This window comes from Vipera ursinii (genome assembly GCF_947247035.1).
Source record: "Vipera ursinii genome assembly, chromosome: 5".
NCBI classification, from domain to species: domain Eukaryota; kingdom Metazoa; phylum Chordata; class Lepidosauria; order Squamata; family Viperidae; genus Vipera; species Vipera ursinii.
In genome coordinates, this window is record NC_139518.1 from 68,688,101 (window position 1) to 68,706,235 (window position 18,135).

The window sequence follows — 18,135 nt, forward strand, 5'->3', positions numbered from 1 at the left end:
TGAATGCTCCAAGTATACCACATAGGCTGCTTTAGACTGGAATATACAGCACCTGACACTTAATTATGCCATTTGTTACATACCTTCCTTGTTCCTTTTCATTAATAAAGACATCACCCACTGCCTTTTCATGGAAAGATGCTGCTTGATACATTTTTAAATCTGAACATATTTTGGCAAGCCTGTGAAAGCAAATGACATATCTCTTTGTAGTATAACACTGATGTCATATATATAAATTTACATGCAAGCATACATGCATACTGACAAAGAAAAATCTGATTCAAATCCACATAAAAGAGCAAGTGATGTTTGCAGTAAAAACAAGTTTAAAGTAAAATGTCCTCAACCAATAGTGCTTTTAAACAGCAGGAGGAGAAGATGCAGAGAGAACTTCAATTGTGAAGCCTAATTGAAAAATGGATTACTCCTAGATCCATTTAGAATTGTATTTAAATTAGACTTCATATTTTAAAGCAGCAATGTAATATAGGTTGAATTATCCACCATTGCTTAAAAGAAGCAATATCATTTGACCTTCAATGAATTGGAAAATTATTCAGCACAAAACTTTCAACAATTTCAAAATTAGTTCATACAGCTAGAATCACATAGAGATCTCTGCCTGCCTGGAAAACTCAGATGAAACCTAGCCAATGATAGCTGTGATTACAAATGGAGTGGAAGAATGGTGGCTGGAAAAGCAGATATTTAATGCTCTTTTACTTGTTACATCTCCCAGGAAAAGACTCCACACCCATTGATGGTGGAGTTTCTGTATATGCTTTTGTCACATTAAAAGCAGTGAAAGATGGAAGAAGCAACTTCCAAATACTGTTTCTACTGCTACATACAATCCTCTTATCATTTCTCAAACTATATTGTAGTTTGTGAAGGAAGTTTGGCATATATAAAAACCAATGTATTACTTAGGAGACCCTAATCTCAAACATTATTTGTTCCACAATAAAGTAAGGTGTGGAAAGATCTTGCTGTTCTCCTCTCAAATAAGGTTTGGGGATTAAGAAGTAAGTTTACCTTATGCAACTTGGTTGAGATGGCCAAAAATCTGTAGTTAGAATGAAGCTACTTGGTGATAAATGCTTACCTACAAGTGTTGCTATTTCAAGTAAATTATATCTGTGGTAAGCCTAAATATAGTGCAATCATACATCCCAGGACTGTAATCATACTTCTGGGCAATTTCAACACTAGAATAAGTGCCTCAATTAATCACTTCAATTGCCATTGCTATACAGATTATGTTGCCATTGTTGGTCTAAGTGTATCAAGTTTTCACAGGTAGTAATTAACTCATTTTTTAAAAAAGCTTGATCAAATTCTACACATGAAGTGGTTGATAGGAATCAGAATGGGGACTAAGGAGCCAGAGTAGGTATTACTGCATTGGTTATATTGTGGTCTGAAACAACTTGATAAGTAAGGTCACCTTTCTTAGTGATCACATTGTTTTGATAACTGCCTCTCTCACTCATTCATACACACACACACATGTAACTGTGGTTTAGTGCTGGGTCCCCAACCTTTCTGTGTTGGCAGCCCAGTGGGAAAGGGAGGAGCAAGCACCTTTATGCATGCATGAGCATGCATGCTAATGTGGCTGTGCACATGTGCGTGCAAATGGGGCTGCAAGCATGCATGCTAGTGCTGGCTCACTGCTAGTGCCGGCGTGAGACTCGTGGCTCACAGCTCGGCTAGTGCCGACGCAAAGCTCATGGCTCGAGTAGCGCCAGTGCACAGCTCACAACATGGCTAGCTCCAGCGTGAGGCTCACAGCTCGGCTACCACTGGCATGAAGCTCACAGCTTGGCTAGTGCTGGCACAAGGAGGGGTGAGCACACACACATGCACTGGCCAACCACTCATGCAGCTTGGTGGCCAAGAGGCCATGGCCCGGCAGTGGGCTACAGCCCCTAGGTTGGGGACCTCTGGTTTAGTGAATTTATTAATATTCCCCAGCAATTCCTTTCACCAAAAATCCCAGAACTATCCCAATTAAGTCCAGCCACAAGCAGACCAATGTTAATCCACAGAGCAATGGCCAAAGAGTCCACAAAACCCTTGAAAGTTTCTCAAACAAAATAAATCCACCAGGCAAACTTAAATCCACAACACAATAGAGCTCAGGAGTCAAGAAAAAGTTAAGTTTTGAAGGCACAATTCAAGTCAAGGCACGGTGTCAATCCAAAGCTAGGCAGGAATCACAACAACCAGAAAACACACAGCTAGGAAACAAACACTTTGTTCCCAGCAACACCTCCCTCTGTCTGCTGTGCTAAATATCCAGCTTCAGATGCAGCCCATCAAGAAGGGTGAGGCTTTTTTTTCTCGAGTAGTCTGGCTGACCTTCTCTGCTCCTGCCTTTTCTCTGCTCTACATGTTCTTTGATCAGGTGCAGAAGGCAGCTCTTCCTCCTCCTCACTAACCATCTGCAACTACATGCTTTCCCCAACTGGAGCATCAGCCAAATCTCTTCCAGACATCTGCTTGGAGCCATAAATTAACTCAGCTCCTGACATGCCAAGAACTGGTTCATCCTAATATCTAGAGAGGTATCTGTGGAATAATCCATGGGAATCATCATAATAGCATCTTTTTCCACCACAAAATAGTTATTGTATCCTAACAATTTTTTTCTGCATTGCAAGGTCAATGTAAGAGTTTTCTTTACTATATTATGAGAATTAACTTTATATCTAATTACAGTGGCTTGTCCCCAGTACAGGTAATCCTCACTTAATTATAGTAATTGGGGACCTGAATTTCTGTCGCTAGCAGTGTGGTCATAAAGAGTACAGGTAATCCTTACTTAATTACAGTAATTGGGGTCTTGAATTTCTATCGCTAGCAGTGTGGTCATAAAGTGTGATGTCACATAACAGCACCACTCAGTTATGGCGATCCTCACAATTCCTGTTGCTTTGCTAAGTGAGGATCATGAGTTGTTAAGTGGAGACCACCATGGAACTTCCTACTGGTGTCCAACAAGCAAAGTCAATGGGGAAGCCAGCAGGAAATCACAAGTTCCAGGAGGCTCACCAGCAGGCTGGCCAGCAGGTAAGTGCCTGTTGTGGTGAAGCATGAGTGCATCGGAGACAGGGATGGCTGCTACTGGGTGGGGGAAGGTATGTAATCTGGTTGTCAAGCATCACAATCACAATCACATGACCTTAATGGTGGCAGTATGGTCAGAACTTTGAGGACCCATCATAAATACCACTCATTCAGTGCCATTGCAACTTTGAGTGGTCGTTCATTAAATGAATGTAGATAAGAACAGTCATGAGAAGGTGTACACGTATATCAAGAACCAGTTGTTAATATCCAGCCTGTGATAGTGTTTCATTCTCCAAAGTAGTAACAGTAAAAGCTAACTTATGATTATGTCAGGATCAAAGCCAATTTAATTATATTAAGCCTGAGAAATATATCTGTATCTGCATATGTGTGTGTATAAAACAAAGTAGGAAACACAATAATATAGTTGGCAGAGATTAATTCAAATCATTAAAAAAGCAAAGCTCTGTGGCTTTCTGACAATTTATAGCTGAATCCTCTGAGGGCTACCCTATGGCTAACCCCTAAAAGCTACCTATTATAGAGCAAACACTCGCACTATCTGTCTGGAAAAAGCATTTATTGAACTATTTTTTGGTGATGACTCAGCTAATATATTGATCTTTGAATTAAGTCAAGAATGTATTCATGGCCAGCCACTAATATCCTCCTTTGACATTTCTAAATTAATCTTGCAATTGAAAAATGGAAAGGCCACCTGGGAATATATGATTCTACTGGACTACTGAAAATTAACATTGATTGGTAAGCCCCAACTTTGGTGACCTTATTCACTTTTCTAAACTGCTTCTTTCAGATCCCCGAGGACTCGGCTGATCTATTATTGCAACTATTTTTTTTTTAAAAAAACCCAGAATGGATTTAATCCAATCAATGATCATTCGATCAATTTACAAAGTACGACCAGTAAATTACAGTTACATTGTTTGCATTAGAAACTGTTAGATGAATTAATGCAGGAAAATATTTTCTCAAAGGAGCAAGTAGGGTTCAAATATAACAATTTTAGACCAACATAGTAAAGTGAAATAAATTAATAGCTCCCTATCCTTCCAGGAAACTTAGTGCTTAATTTTGGATCTTAAATCAGAGTTTGATTTGATTCGTAGGGAAAAGCTCTGGAAGAATTTAACACTCTTCTCTATGGTCTGCTGATTATTACTTCTAATAAAAAAAATCAAGATGATAGCTAGATGCAGGTCCGAAATAATGGCCAACAAATATGAATATCTAGAGCCAGTTAAATCTTTTAAATATGCTGAGGCTACTTTTCAATTCTCTAGTGTTGGAAGAAACCAGCAAGATTAATCTCTGATATCATCCAGTGCAACATTTTAAGTGTCTTTTTAAATCAAGCTGTGTTGTAAATTCACAAAATTGACATTTGCTCCCCCAGCATGAAAGAGAAGGGCATGTACAAAATTCCCAAGAACCTTCCAGAAGGAGGCATGCTATTGCTCACATCGGCAGGAAGAGATTCCCTCAGCTGCTGTGTTCTTCAGCTGAAGAAATGCTTTGCCTTTTAAAAATCTGAATTAAGACACTAGGAGAAAAGGAACAAGGGGTAATGTGAAGGAGAAAAAGAGAGCCAAGATGCTCCTGCAGATTTCATTCTAAGCTGGAATTGGTCCAGTAAGTATTTGCTGGTTCTGTACTTGAAAAAAGTATTTTCCAGGGAGAAAATTGGTACAGGAATAACCTCTGTCCTCATTCCAATCTATTCACTATATAAGGAAAAATAAACAAAGTTTGCATTTTGTTTTATCTATAGCTATTATGACTGTTAAATTACGGTCAGATTATGACCATTCAATTAATGACTGTTCAAAGCCCTGAAAAAAAAGGTCTTTTACTGACGTACTGTTGTAGTACCCGTGGTCACATGATCAAAATTCAAGCACTTGGTGACCAGCATGTATTTATGACAACTGCAGCATCCTGGAGTCATCTGATCACCATTTGTGACTTTTCCAGGGGGCTTCAAACAAGCAGAGGTTCAATAGGGGAAACTGACCCTGGTCAACAACTCTGTGAATTAACAGCTTGCTTAATGACAGCATGATTTCCTTAAGGACTGCAGCAAAATAGGTAATAAAATCAGTTGTGATGCACTTAATGACTCCATCAGAAGTTCTGGTTCCAATTGTTATAAGTCGAGGACTATTTGCACTGTATTGTGCTCTACGCACAGCTACTTCAGTATTTGCTTTCTGTAAATGTTTGATAAGCTGTACGTTTCATGCAACCTGGAGTCTCTTCAAAAATTTCACATTAAAATGATAAAGAATTAAAAAAAAGAACTTCTTTCATTTCACATAGATATTCCATAAATTTAGTTTTCATGCTTCGTTTCACATACAGTTGGCTTACAGAACAACCCTGTACAGTACATGTTTATTCCCATTATTTTCAAAGCGGTTTATTTCTAGTTAATAAACTATAGCTGCAGGGAACTTACTACTTAAAAAGGGAAGAGCTAGTCAGTCATTTCAGCCAGTTTGAAAACTGCTAAGAGCACCATGAACCGATGCATAAAAGACAACCTGTATCAAGAACCATGGCGCAGTGGTTAGAATGCAGTATTGCAGGCTAATTCTGCCAACTGCCAGCAGTTCGATTTTTACTGGCTCAAGGTTGACTCAGCCTTCCATTCTTCCAAGGTCAGTAAAAATGAGGACCCAGATTGTTGGGGGCAATATGCTGATTCTGTAAACCGCTTAGAGAAAGCTGCAAAGCACTCTGAAGGGTATATAAGTCTAAGTGCTATTGCTATTGCTATTTTGAAATAGCTTCCGGTCCTACAGAGCGATGACTGTAATTACAATCAAAATGAGTACATATACTGAGTATACATTCAATATAAATGTTTCTAAACAAATACTTCTGGGGACAGATATTCCAATTCCAATCTCTTTAAACTTGCAGAAATATTCTATTGGCATGCAATATAATCTAAGGGGCTTTGGAGCAATGAAAAACGTAGCATGAGCTGAGATGTTCCACCATAAAAAACAACTACCCAAACATAAATTTATCAATGGGCAGAAAGGATATTGAAATGTTTCACATTGACTAAAAATAATGAATGAATACAAACCTGAGACGGTAGAGATTTGACAGACTTTTGCTTTCAACAACATCATGAGCAATGATTTCAGCCAAGTGAAGAAGTGGAAGAGTCATATGAGTACATAACATTGATTGTAGTTCCTTAAATAAAAGGTCTAAGTAATACAAGGTGCGTGTCTAAAATTAAAAGAATACATGACAAACAAGCTCACTATGATGGCAATACTTGTCTCTCAAGTGTGCATTTTCACTTCTTAAAAAAAAGCCCTCTGAAATAAATCCCCCAAAGACAGATTTCTATACAGTACTGCTAAGAATGTAAATGTTTGCAAACTGCTAAGCATGAACACATACTTAGGTGAGGATAACAACATTTCATATTTTGAGCTACTAAATAAACTTATCTTTGCTGCTTACTTATACATGTAACACTTTGACCAACTTGCAGATATTTCAACAAAAAATACCCCCAATACAGGTAGTCCTTGTGTTTCTGACCATTGCAGCATCCCTGAATCATGTGATCACTAATACGGACAGTAGTTATCCTGTGCCTATATTTTTATTCTTTTTTTTTCTCCCCTTGCTAAACAGATTGACTGGAGAGAAAGGGATTGCAAGAAAGTAAACTCTTTGCTCTTCTATACATCAATAGCAATGCAATCGCACTAGCTGCCCTGGGGCTGACAGCTGGGTACTCTACTTAAACAACTTACAGTATTCTTTTGAAATCTCTCTCTCTTCGATCTCTCTGCCCTATGAGGAGGGGCATGAAGGAGTCAGGCAAAGGAGACATTGCCTTTAGAAATTGCTTCCCCCTTCCCAGAGAGTAGAGAGTTGGAAAGGAAGAGATTTCAAGTGAGCACTGTTAGCTGTTTATAGAGAATGCCTGGCTTCCAGTTCTTTGGCTACCAGCACAATTGCATTGTTTTCAATGTGTACAAAACAGCAATCAGGTTTCAAGCCTTCCAAAGAGCCTGGGCATAGTTAGGAGGCAAGCAAAAAGCTGAAAATTATTAGTCTTGTCTCTGTTCAATCTGAAAGGAGTCATGGTCAAGTGATTTCCCACTTAATGAATGCTTCACTTAGTGGTGTAGTTATTAGTTCTAATTAGGGTTGTTAAGAACTGTACAAGGACTACCTGTAATTTCAATATGTAGTAATAAGGAAGAAAAGAAGCCAGAAGCAAGTCACAGCTGGAAGTACAAAAGTGAGAGGTATAGATAATTTCAATTATGGCCTATTGAAGACATTACTCACAGGTGCTAAAATGGTTTCTCTGTTCACAGTACAGCCACTTGAGTCCTGTTTAAAGGCTTCTCTCATCTCATCAGGACACTCATAGTTAGCCCATTCCTCCACATTTCCAGGCAAGACATCAATTGCCCCCTTCCTTTTCACCTTCTCTTTATTGGCTGAGTGTATCTGAAAATTGGACTCTTTGTTTTTAAGAAAGTTTTCTTTTTGTTAACATAAATGAAATCAAAATACATGCATTAAAGGAAATGTACCTTTTTTACATCTTTTGGGGATTTCTCTTTATCTTTTTTAGGAGGGCTTGTAGGTGAACCCTGAGTAGGATCAGGCTTTAGGGGAAAAAAAAGAAATAATGGTTGATTTTTCTGTAATAATACATTCAGTCCTAATATTTTTTTTCTTCAAACAAGTCTCAGCTCTTCTCATGGGTTTAGTCTTGGATTTCCAAGCAGAAATAATAATTAAAAAAACACTATAATATTTCAGATATGTGAACATGACTTTGTTCACTGTCCTGTTTCTTCAACAGATAGAAATTCCAAATTTGGGAACATTAAGGAGATAACATTTTATCATTCAATCTAATTATAACGAGGAAGGAAAGAGCCACTGTTTAAATTTGTAAACAGCAGGAAAGTGACAGTCATCAGTTAAATTTTAGACAGATGAGTCTACATAAATAAGATTCTGTGAATGCATCTCTCTCACCTTGTCTTATAAATGATCACTGCTACAGAAATTGTGATGATTACACTCATGAATGTTTTGACAATTTAAAGATCTGTGGCAGCATTTGTGCTATGTATACATTTGTTTCCAAGTAAACGGCATTCGTTTCCCTGCTAATATATTCTCAGAAAGGTAGTAAGAGAGGTGTCAAGGTTTAGCCTTTCTAGATATTATTACATTATCACCCTTATGATCCTGAGCACCCACTCTGCTAATTGATGTTGATACATGCTGGTAGACTAACAAATCTGAAAATCCAGATGTTCTCTATCCATGGATTAGAAGTATTAACAGTACCCTTACTTAATAAAGTAACATTGATAGAACATGGCAGTATTTGTAACAAGCTATATGCTTCATGATGTCATCGCAACGGTAACATAATTATGAAATTGTGTCATATTTGTTTGCTATGTCATTGACATTATGGCATATGTGTGATTGTCGTCTCCACCCCCCCCCCCCCAATGATGGGAGGATATGAAAACGTCAGCTTTTAAGGTGCGTTACCTTTTTTGCATCTTTATCTTTTGACTTTGGAGTTGCTGATTGGGATGGTGAAGTTTTGGCCTTTAAAAGTAATCCTGCTGTTGTGAATGACATCTGAAAAATAATTGCACTTGCTTTTGGGAAGAAAAAAAAATCCAAGAAGTACAATTCTTAATTCAATTAAATGTTGATTACAGATTGCCTTTATTTTCTGTTCAAAAAAGTCTCTATACATAAAAGTTAATGTCATGTATCATAATACAAACTAGCTTAATAAAATTCCTAGAAAAGTAAAGTTCTTTTTTTTAAAAACGTAACTGAGCCAACAAATACAGTCTGATCTACTTGGTATCCCTAAATTTTTACTACTTTTAAGGGACAACTTTTTTATTTTAAAAAAATCTTTTCTAAAAATGGCAGGGGAACATTGGTTTCTATGAAGAGCAGAGCATCAAAAAATACATTCTCTCTGGCTAAAAAAACCTGTAAACTATGACTGTTTTTCTTCCTTGGTTGGGATGTGCCAATAAGGCTTTTAAAGTAATAAGTGATCTACCACTTTCCTGCTAACATACATTGTTACATTTGTGCTCTGATTTACTCATTTTGATATATTCCAATTCAGGTTACACTTTTTTGTATAAAATATGCTTAGACAGAGATTCTGAAAGCTTCATTGCCTTAACCTTGACAAGTTGCTTGATTCACTGTAAATAGTTTTGTATGGAATATAATTGCACATAAAATATCAAAGAAATAGATTAATTTTGTTTCCAATTAAATGTTGTTATAATATCAGCACACAGCAGAAAATGAGATACAGTTCTGTTCAGACTAATAGCATTACAGATTCTATAATTCTATACAAGTGGGAATTTCTTTTGAACAAGTTTTTGGAACAGACTTGACATTCAAGTGTATCAAGAAATCACTTGCATATAACTTATCTTCATTAAAAGCTACAATAATTCTTTTTGGAAGATCAACATGATTGCAGTAAGTGCTTTGAATTCAAGCCATTGTTCATTTAAAAAAAAACCTAATAGACCTGTACAATGCATTTAACAGCCTTCTAGTTACCATGTTCTTATCTCACCTGCCACATGCGATTCACAAAAGCATACGCCATCAAACAGTATTGCTCATAAAATGTTGAACCATGGCCAGAAATGACTGCCATTATTGTATAAGCTCTAAATAAAGCTTCTAATTGTTTTATGCTTCTTAATTCTCCAATACTAATTTGGTTTCTTAATTCTACAAAGAAAATATGAAGAATCAGTCAATATTGTTGAAAATGTTTTATATAACAATATAAACACATTGTTGATACATTTTTATGTAACAGACATGTTTTGTATAACTCGTAAGCTCCATGTGTAGCTGAAAGTCTCAAGCATTAGTTTTATCTTCCTCACCCCTTAATTTAAAAAATCATAAGGCATAAAACAATATTTTGTTTAAATGAAGAAAGAGGAAAATATCATCTGTAGAAGACCACAGGAAAAAATCTAAATGTTTTTTAATGTCAAAGGGAAAAGTATTATATCACACTACACCACCAATGCTAAAATAAACACAGCTGTTTTTGGAACATAGCTAGAAAAACGTACCTTCTTCCTCAGGGCTTTTTTGGAGAGGACTGAGATACAATAACATATTTATTGCCCATTCCAGGTGTTTAATAGCCTCACTAAGAGGAAACTGCTTGCAATACAACCATTCTGCAAATCCTAAGATATTATCCACTTTTTTTAATTCAGATTCCTTTTTCTACATAAAAACAAGGAGCACATATTTAGACTAGATCTTGATATACATTCCCATTCAGAGGAAAACAAGGTAATATAAATATACAAAAGCCTACATTGCTTCTTGGAAAGTACAATTTCAGATCAGAGAGTCATAGAATTATAGATTTGGAAGGGTTCAGAAAATTAATCTAGCCTAACCCTCTGCAGATTATTGCTTGCTCAGTCTAAGCAAATACTGGGGGGAAAGGAGGCATTTTCTACACCTGTCAGGACCAAAAGCCATGATTAAGTTATGTAGCAACAGGGGTATAAGCCTAACTTTGATATATCTCTAGAAGACACATCCATTTTTTTTCAATTCAGAGATAGTACTAGGAATTTGGAGGAAGGGAAAACTATGAATGACATGATAAATATCAAAAGCAACATTTCAAAATTGAAATTTACATCATTCACTTGAACTTTGTGTTTCAGATGCCTCTAACATCTGGTACGCCAAAGGTATCTCAAGGACAGCTCCTTAAGGCCAGAAATATACTGAAAATCCTTAACCATATTAATTCAGTCTTAGGCCTCCCCAGGTGTTTAGGTGGAGAATCACAAAAGGCTACTAATCTTCTTGAAAGGAAGATCCAAAACAAGAATTAGGAATTACATAAAGCTTATATTCTTACTACCATTGTCAGATATTGATTTTTCATCAGGAATTGCAAACTAATAGCATCTTTTAAAAAGAAGATATGCACGAACCTTTAAAACTTCAATTGCATTTTGGTAGCAAGACAATTGTCCCACAATATCATAGGAAACAGACGCCAAACGATGCCACATATGTGACATGTAGTCTTCAGTTTCATCACGGAATTTCTGAATTTCCATTATATAATTACGTCCTAGTCTTGCCTTTACCATGACCATATGCTTAAAAATTGGGCTATGAAGGAAAATTTTATTTCGTCAGTATTTATGAATGACTTAATAAGCTGACAAAGTGGTTATTTCAAAACTTTTTTTATAAAGTATTTTGAAGTCAGAAATCACTATTTGAGTTGCAGGAATATTTACCTTCATGATGGAATGAAGTTTATTCATATCCAAACTTTAGCATAATAGTACATAAGAAATTTTAATATATTACATTCAGGATTACACACAGCGGAATTCCAACAGTGGGATGAATACAAACTAATTTAATATTCAGAGGAGGCTATTACTGGTAGAGGTTAACAAAGGCTGCCTCCAAATGTACCCATTTGTAGAATTTAATGCTAGTTAAATTACTAAGTAATATATTACTAAGTAATATATCCACATTGAAGAAAATAAGAGCTGTTTCAACAAACCCAGTAGAAAAAATTGCAATGTGGAATGTTTTAGGCAACCGCTGAGCTACAAATGCTTGCTGAAATGCAATTAGTAATCATTTTCACTTCAAGATATTGGAGTGAAAAGGAAATAAAGGGGGAATGTGTTTATAGGAATATGCATATGTGACTATTAAATACTGTGACTGACTTGCAACCAGTGATGTGCTGCTACATGCTAAGGACAACCTCTTTTGGCCCCATTGCTGCCACCAAACACCATTAACTGCGGAAGGGCTGATTTGTGCGCCAGGCACTGAGGCTCCCCTCTGCCATCAACCAGCTCGCAAAATTTCAGAACCAGGACTCTTGCCAGTTGGTGCAAGCTGTCTCCAGCCTGCCACTTGCTGCAATTCACCATTAGAAATTGGTGAAGCTCGTTAATGATCTTCTGCCACATGTGTCTAATGAACGTCTTTTGTATTTTACTGTATACTTGCAATTATTAATAGTATGAGGGGGTCCTTGGTGCTCACTGACGGTGTAACCTAGTCTGGGTAATGAAATGTCTGCTAGATAACAACCAAGTTCAGACAGCACCCTTCATTTCAACTATGAGCTACAAATGTTCTCCTTTATTGGTATTAATAGTGTTCTGGAAGCATCCTGGTTTCAAAGAACTGTTCCTTTCCTTCAAATATCAGGTAGTTAGGCACTGTCCCCGAGGAATAGGGTTAATTAGAAGACCTTAAGTAAGCAATATTGGAACCCCTTTGGTTAGTGGGTTACTAGAACATTTATGGACTCTATGTTTCATAATGAATTAAAAAAAACTGGAGAGAAATAAAGCAAAACTGGGGAAGGAATAGTAGATTGGGCATGTTACAGGTCTCTAAGCCAAGAAATCTGTCTGTCAATTCTCCATCAAAGCCCCTGCCATCTAGAAGATTCTCCCTTCAAATATTAGGATGACCCTGACCCTATTGGCCTTTTGTAAGGGTATGAAAACCTGGCTATGTGCCCAGGCCTATAGCCCTGTGTGTCTTTAAGGCTCCATTTTGTTGGCTATATTAGCATTGACACCAGTAGCTTTACTTGACAACTATATATATATATATTTATTTTGTTTTAAATACCTTTAATGGTATATGCTGCCAGGGGCACTTGTTGAGATAGGTGGCTATAGACATCAAATAAATAAATAAATAAGAAAATTAGATTTCTCTTACTATCAAAAAAGAGAGAAAGAAACAACGGATGGAAACTAATCAAGCAGAGAAGCAACCCGGAACTAAGGAGAAACTTCCTAACAGTGAGGACAATTAACCAGTGGAACCGCTTGCCTTCAGACGTTGTGGGTGCTTCATCAGTGGAGGTTTTTAAGAAGAGACTGGACAGCCACTTCTCTGAAATGATGTAGGGAACTCCTGCTTGAGCAGGGGGCTGGACTAGAAGACCTCCGAGGTCCCTTCCAGCTCTATTCTGATTATTATCATGAAAAGTTGTAGATTGAAGACAACCACCTTAGTAGAAAGTTTCTCCCCGGGTTAATTCTGGTTATCATAATTACTTATGATAACCACAGCGATAGCATTGCATATTAACTGAAATATTTTGCCAACTATCCAAATGACTTACAGTCTGTGCTTTGTGCGAGGGAGAATCTGAACCGCTTCATCTAAAACCTTAAGACCTGTCTCCCAATCGTTTTTATCAGCATGTGCTTGGAACAGTAACACATACAAGAATGTTCTTAAAGTCAAATCTTCCTCAGCACCTTTGAAAGACATTAACACAACATTTCAAACCTTACAAAATCCATTCAGGTAGAGATCATCAGCAAATGGGGAGAAAATATTTAAAAAGATGAAATGGCAAAAAAAAACTTACCTGGAAAAAAATGCCCATCTGATGGGCTGCTGCTCTGAAAATCTACTGTAGGCCATTGATGCAGCTGTAACATATTATCTGCTTCCTAAAAAATAAAAAAAAATAAAAATGAGGTCCTGATTGTAATAGAAAAGGTGTCATTGACATTTGAATTACAATGTTGTGATTATAACAAAATAAACTTTTAAAATAAAAATGGGGGGGGGGGGAAACCCAAGACAGTACCACTTTACAATGCCTTGGTAAGGCCGCATCCAGTTTTGGTCACCACGATGTAAAAAAGATGTTGAGAGTAAGAGTGCAGAGAAGAGCAACAAAGATGATTAGGGGACTGGAGGCTAAAACATATAAGGAACGGTTGCTGGAATTGGGTATGTCTATTTTAATGAAGAGAAGGACTAGGGGTGACAGGATAGCAGTGTTCTAGTATCTCAGGGGCTGCCACAAAGAAGAGGGAGTCAAGCTATTCTCCAAAGCACCTGAAGGCAGGACAAGAAGCAACAGATGGAAACTAATCAAGGAGAGAAGCAACCTAGAACTAAGGAGAAACTTCCTGACAGAACAATTAACCAGTGGAACAATCTGCCTCCAGAAGCTGTGAATGCTCCAACACTGGACGTTTTTAAGAAGAGACTGGACAGCCATTTGTCTGAAACGGTATAGGGTTTCCTGCCCGAGCAGGGGGTTGGACTAGATGACCTTCAAGGTCCCTTCCAACTTTATTATTATTATTAGTAGGATCTATTATCTAGTGGCAGAAAACAGCAAACTATCAAGAAGAGTGAGACGTAGGAGGTTTGAAATCCTTTCCAAAAATGACCAATTGTGCCGGGAAAGTCAGGTTGTCCAAAGATATTCACTTGTTATTTTATTAGGTAAAACAATTATTTATTTATAATCATTTATTATATACTATATTTATATATATATATTTATTTCTTAAAGAGATGGGAGTACCAGAATATCTTATTTGTCTCTTGAGAAACCTATATGCGGGCCAAGAAGCAACAGTGAGAACTGGACACGGAACCACTGATTGGTTCCAAATTGGGAAAGGAGTCCGGCAAGGCTGTATACTCTCGCCTTGCCTATTTAACTTATATGCAGAGCACATCATGAGAAAGGCAGGGCTAGATGAATCAAAAGTTGGAATTAAGATTGCTGGAAGAAATATCAACAACCTAAGATATGCAGATGATACCACTCTAATGGCAGAAAGTGAAGAGGAACTGAAGAGTCTCTTGTTGCGAGTGAAGAAGGAGAGTGCAAAAGTTGGGTTGAAACTAAACATTAAGAAAACCAAGATCATGGCATCCGGCCCTCTCAATTCCTGGCAAATAGATGGGGAAGAAATGGAGGTAGTGACAGATTTTATTTTCCTGGGCTCCAAGATCACTGCAGATGGGGACTGTAGTCAAGAAATTAAAAGACGCTTGCTCCTCAGGAGGAAAGCCATGGCAAATCTAGACAGCACACTAAAAAGCAGAGACATCACCCTGTCAACAAAAGTGTGTATAGTCAAGGCTATGGTCTTCCCAGTTGCAATGTATGGCAGTGAAAGTTGGACCATAAGAAAGGCTGAGCGCAAAAGAATTGAGGCCTTTGAACTCTGGTGCTGGAGAAGACTCCTGCGAGTCCCTTGGACTGCAAGGCGATCAAACCGGTCAGTCCTAGAGGAGATCAACCCTGACTGCTCTTTAGAAGGCCAGATCCTGAAGCTAAAACTCAAATACTTTGGCCACCTAATGAGGAGGAAGGACTCACTGGAGAAGAGCCTAATGCTGGGAAAGATTGAGGGCAATAGAAGAAGGGGACGACAGAGAATGAGGCGGCTGGATGGAGTCACTGAAGCAGTAGGCGTGAGCTTAAATGGACTCCAGAAGATGGTAGAGGACAGGAAAGCCTGGAGGAACATTGTCCATAGGGTCGCGATGGGTCGGACACGACTTCGCAACTAACAACAACAACAATATTTATTTATTTACCTTTTTACATTACAGTGCAAGATGTTCATTATTATTTTCCTCATCAGGTTTCGCTTCTGTTTTGAGCGTTGGAAGTCAAATCAGCCACGAATCCGGTAGGAAAGTCCTATTCCTTACCTGCTTACTTTTGGCCTCTGATGCTTTAATGATGCTCTTGAGAATGACTTCAGTAGGTGCTTTGAGATGCTGCCTGTCTGCCGAAGAACCAATGAAAGGTAAGCATGCATTCCAGAAATGCCGGGCTGCTACCATGGCAATGCTGAGATTTCCTGCTTCTCCTGCATATCTAAGAAAGGGGAAAAATAAAATAAAACCCACAGGCCTGCTGTAAGTAGTACATAATACAATTGCAGTGATTCTGATTAACTACCCTCTTGGACATATTTCAACATTAAGACATTGATTTTTTAAAAAATTAAAGGGCTTATCCATTAATAAAAACAATGGATAAGTTTTATCTCTTGATTTCTCTTTTTATCTATCTATCTATCTATCTATCTATCTATCTATCTATCTATCTATCTATCTATCTATCTATTATCTATCTATCTATCTATCCATCTGTTATATGGCATATAACAGAGATAATTTTTAGTAATTTAATCATTCCTGAGATTTTGTCCTCTAAAATAATTTTGTACTGATTCATTAAAAAAACCTCCCAAGATTACATATATACAGTTATGAACACACCCACATAATATTTGCTGTATAAAATAAAATAACAAAATTATCCAATGAATTAATTGTAAGGTTAATGTTTTAATGTTTCTGCTGTTCTAACAAGTTAGTAATTATTAATTATCCTGATTATTTAAAAATTAGCCAAGTAAATAAGCATAATGTGCTTATTAAGCCAATTTCTTAGTTTCCCCCAGAACTTGCTGTTTGTTGGATGTTGACAACAATTGTCAAAATTATTTATAGGATTTACACATCAACACAAACAGTAAAGCTTTCATTCTCTTTTTCTTTTTCATTACCATAATAAATATTTAATATTAGGTGATATTGCTCTTCCCAAAGAATCAAGTATTCCATAATTACAATCAGCTCCCATTATTATTTTACATTCTCAGAACAGGAGATTCTACATACTTATAGATTAGCCTGTTATGCTTATTTATGCCATCTGTTCTTAATTTCATAACTTTCCTTTAGTTGAATATAATATTTTAAAAAAGTTATGTTAGCTATATTTTCCCACATGTCAAAATCTATGGGGTGACTTATCTCTTGCACTCCATTTATCTTACACAGAACTGCAGTTTTATTTCAATAGCACTTCAAAGATTTCTGAAACTAAATGTTTCCTGTTAATAAACATTATTAAGTTTCTGTCTGATTCCTGAAATAAAAATGTTTGGTGTGATGGTTAAGCTGCTGGATTAGGAACCAGGATATTGTGAGTTCTAGTCTTCCTTTAGACATGAAAGCTGATGGGGTGGTTTTTGGGTAACCACATGGTCTCAGCCCAACCTACCTCACAGGGTTGTTGTGGAAAACAAGAAGAATTATGTACAATTTTGGAAACTTTGCATCGTCTAAGCCAATTACTTTTTCATATTTTCTATTTAAAATGCCTTTTTAAAAACTATGTCTTCTTGCCAAAGAGCTATTGAAATTTATCCATGTCACATGTCTTAAATACATTTTTTAGATTTGGATTTAATTTTTTATATTTTTATATTTAATCTTCATTTGACTAACTTTATGTTTTATTAAAAGGGAAAAGTAAAGTTATCAAAAGTCACAGACAAAATTCCATCCAGGATTATCTCAGACTGTTAGCTAGACTAGTGCAGGCAGAAATCTCAGTTTCTTTAACATTAATACAATGTGGAAATGATTATTACTGTCAGTCTAAAAATAAAGCTAATTCACAAAACTATTGATCTCTCTTTTTTTAAAAAAAAAACTAAATGTTTTTTTAAAACTAAATACCCAGAAACAGACATTAAATGATGCCAAACTACATCTGGCCTTTGGCCTTATTTTATGACGCTCTTGCTTTAATTTTTTAAAAATTCAATATGAGATCTTCCCTGCAACTTGCAGGGAAAGAGAAAGTAAGAAAAAAAAGAATAAAGGTTTCTATTCTAAAATTCTGCTTTTATTTCAGTGCGTTCAATACACAGTTGCTATTTGCCTGGAATTTATACATTTGCTGGTGTTAATATTCAGATTTCATTAAAATAAAAAAAATGTTCCAAAAAAAGATCACAACATACCTTGCACTTTCAACAAAGGATTTTGAGGCTGTAACTCGCAAATGTTTTTTGCCAGCCAGGTTTTCCATTATACTCTTTCCTTGAGTACAAGTAGCGATACTCAGCATTTCTTGTCTGGCACTGTAATCATTTCTACATAAAGAAGTCAAAAACAAACTTTTGACTAATAACTCAGTTTTCAAGATCCTGCCAGAATAGAGCAGTGCTTTGCTCTGCAGGAATTGAGAAACAGACAACCTAAAACAGGGGTCTTCAAACTTGGCCCTTTTATGACTTGTGGACTTCAACTCCCAGAATTCCTCAGCCAGCAAAGCTGGCTGAGGAATTC

At 36.8% G+C, this 18,135-nt stretch overlaps 1 protein-coding gene across 1 annotated transcript in view; it reads right to left on the reverse strand.

Annotated features, from left to right (window-relative positions):
- CFAP46 (cilia and flagella associated protein 46) overlaps positions 1–18,135 on the reverse strand; it is a 97,073-nt gene that overhangs the window by 38,468 nt on the left and 40,470 nt on the right. The window contains exons 23-34 of the mRNA XM_083363311.1: positions 17,808–17,939; positions 15,694–15,862; positions 13,592–13,676; positions 13,340–13,478; positions 11,148–11,331; positions 10,257–10,416; positions 9,740–9,900; positions 8,665–8,757; positions 7,680–7,754; positions 7,429–7,593; positions 6,197–6,345; positions 84–182 (exon numbers count right to left, since the gene is read on the reverse strand). Coding sequence (XP_083219437.1) covers positions 84–182; positions 6,197–6,345; positions 7,429–7,593; positions 7,680–7,754; positions 8,665–8,757; positions 9,740–9,900; positions 10,257–10,416; positions 11,148–11,331; positions 13,340–13,478; positions 13,592–13,676; positions 15,694–15,862; positions 17,808–17,939 — 1,611 coding nt within the window. The remainder of the gene's footprint in view (positions 1–83; positions 183–6,196; positions 6,346–7,428; positions 7,594–7,679; positions 7,755–8,664; positions 8,758–9,739; positions 9,901–10,256; positions 10,417–11,147; positions 11,332–13,339; positions 13,479–13,591; positions 13,677–15,693; positions 15,863–17,807; positions 17,940–18,135) is intronic.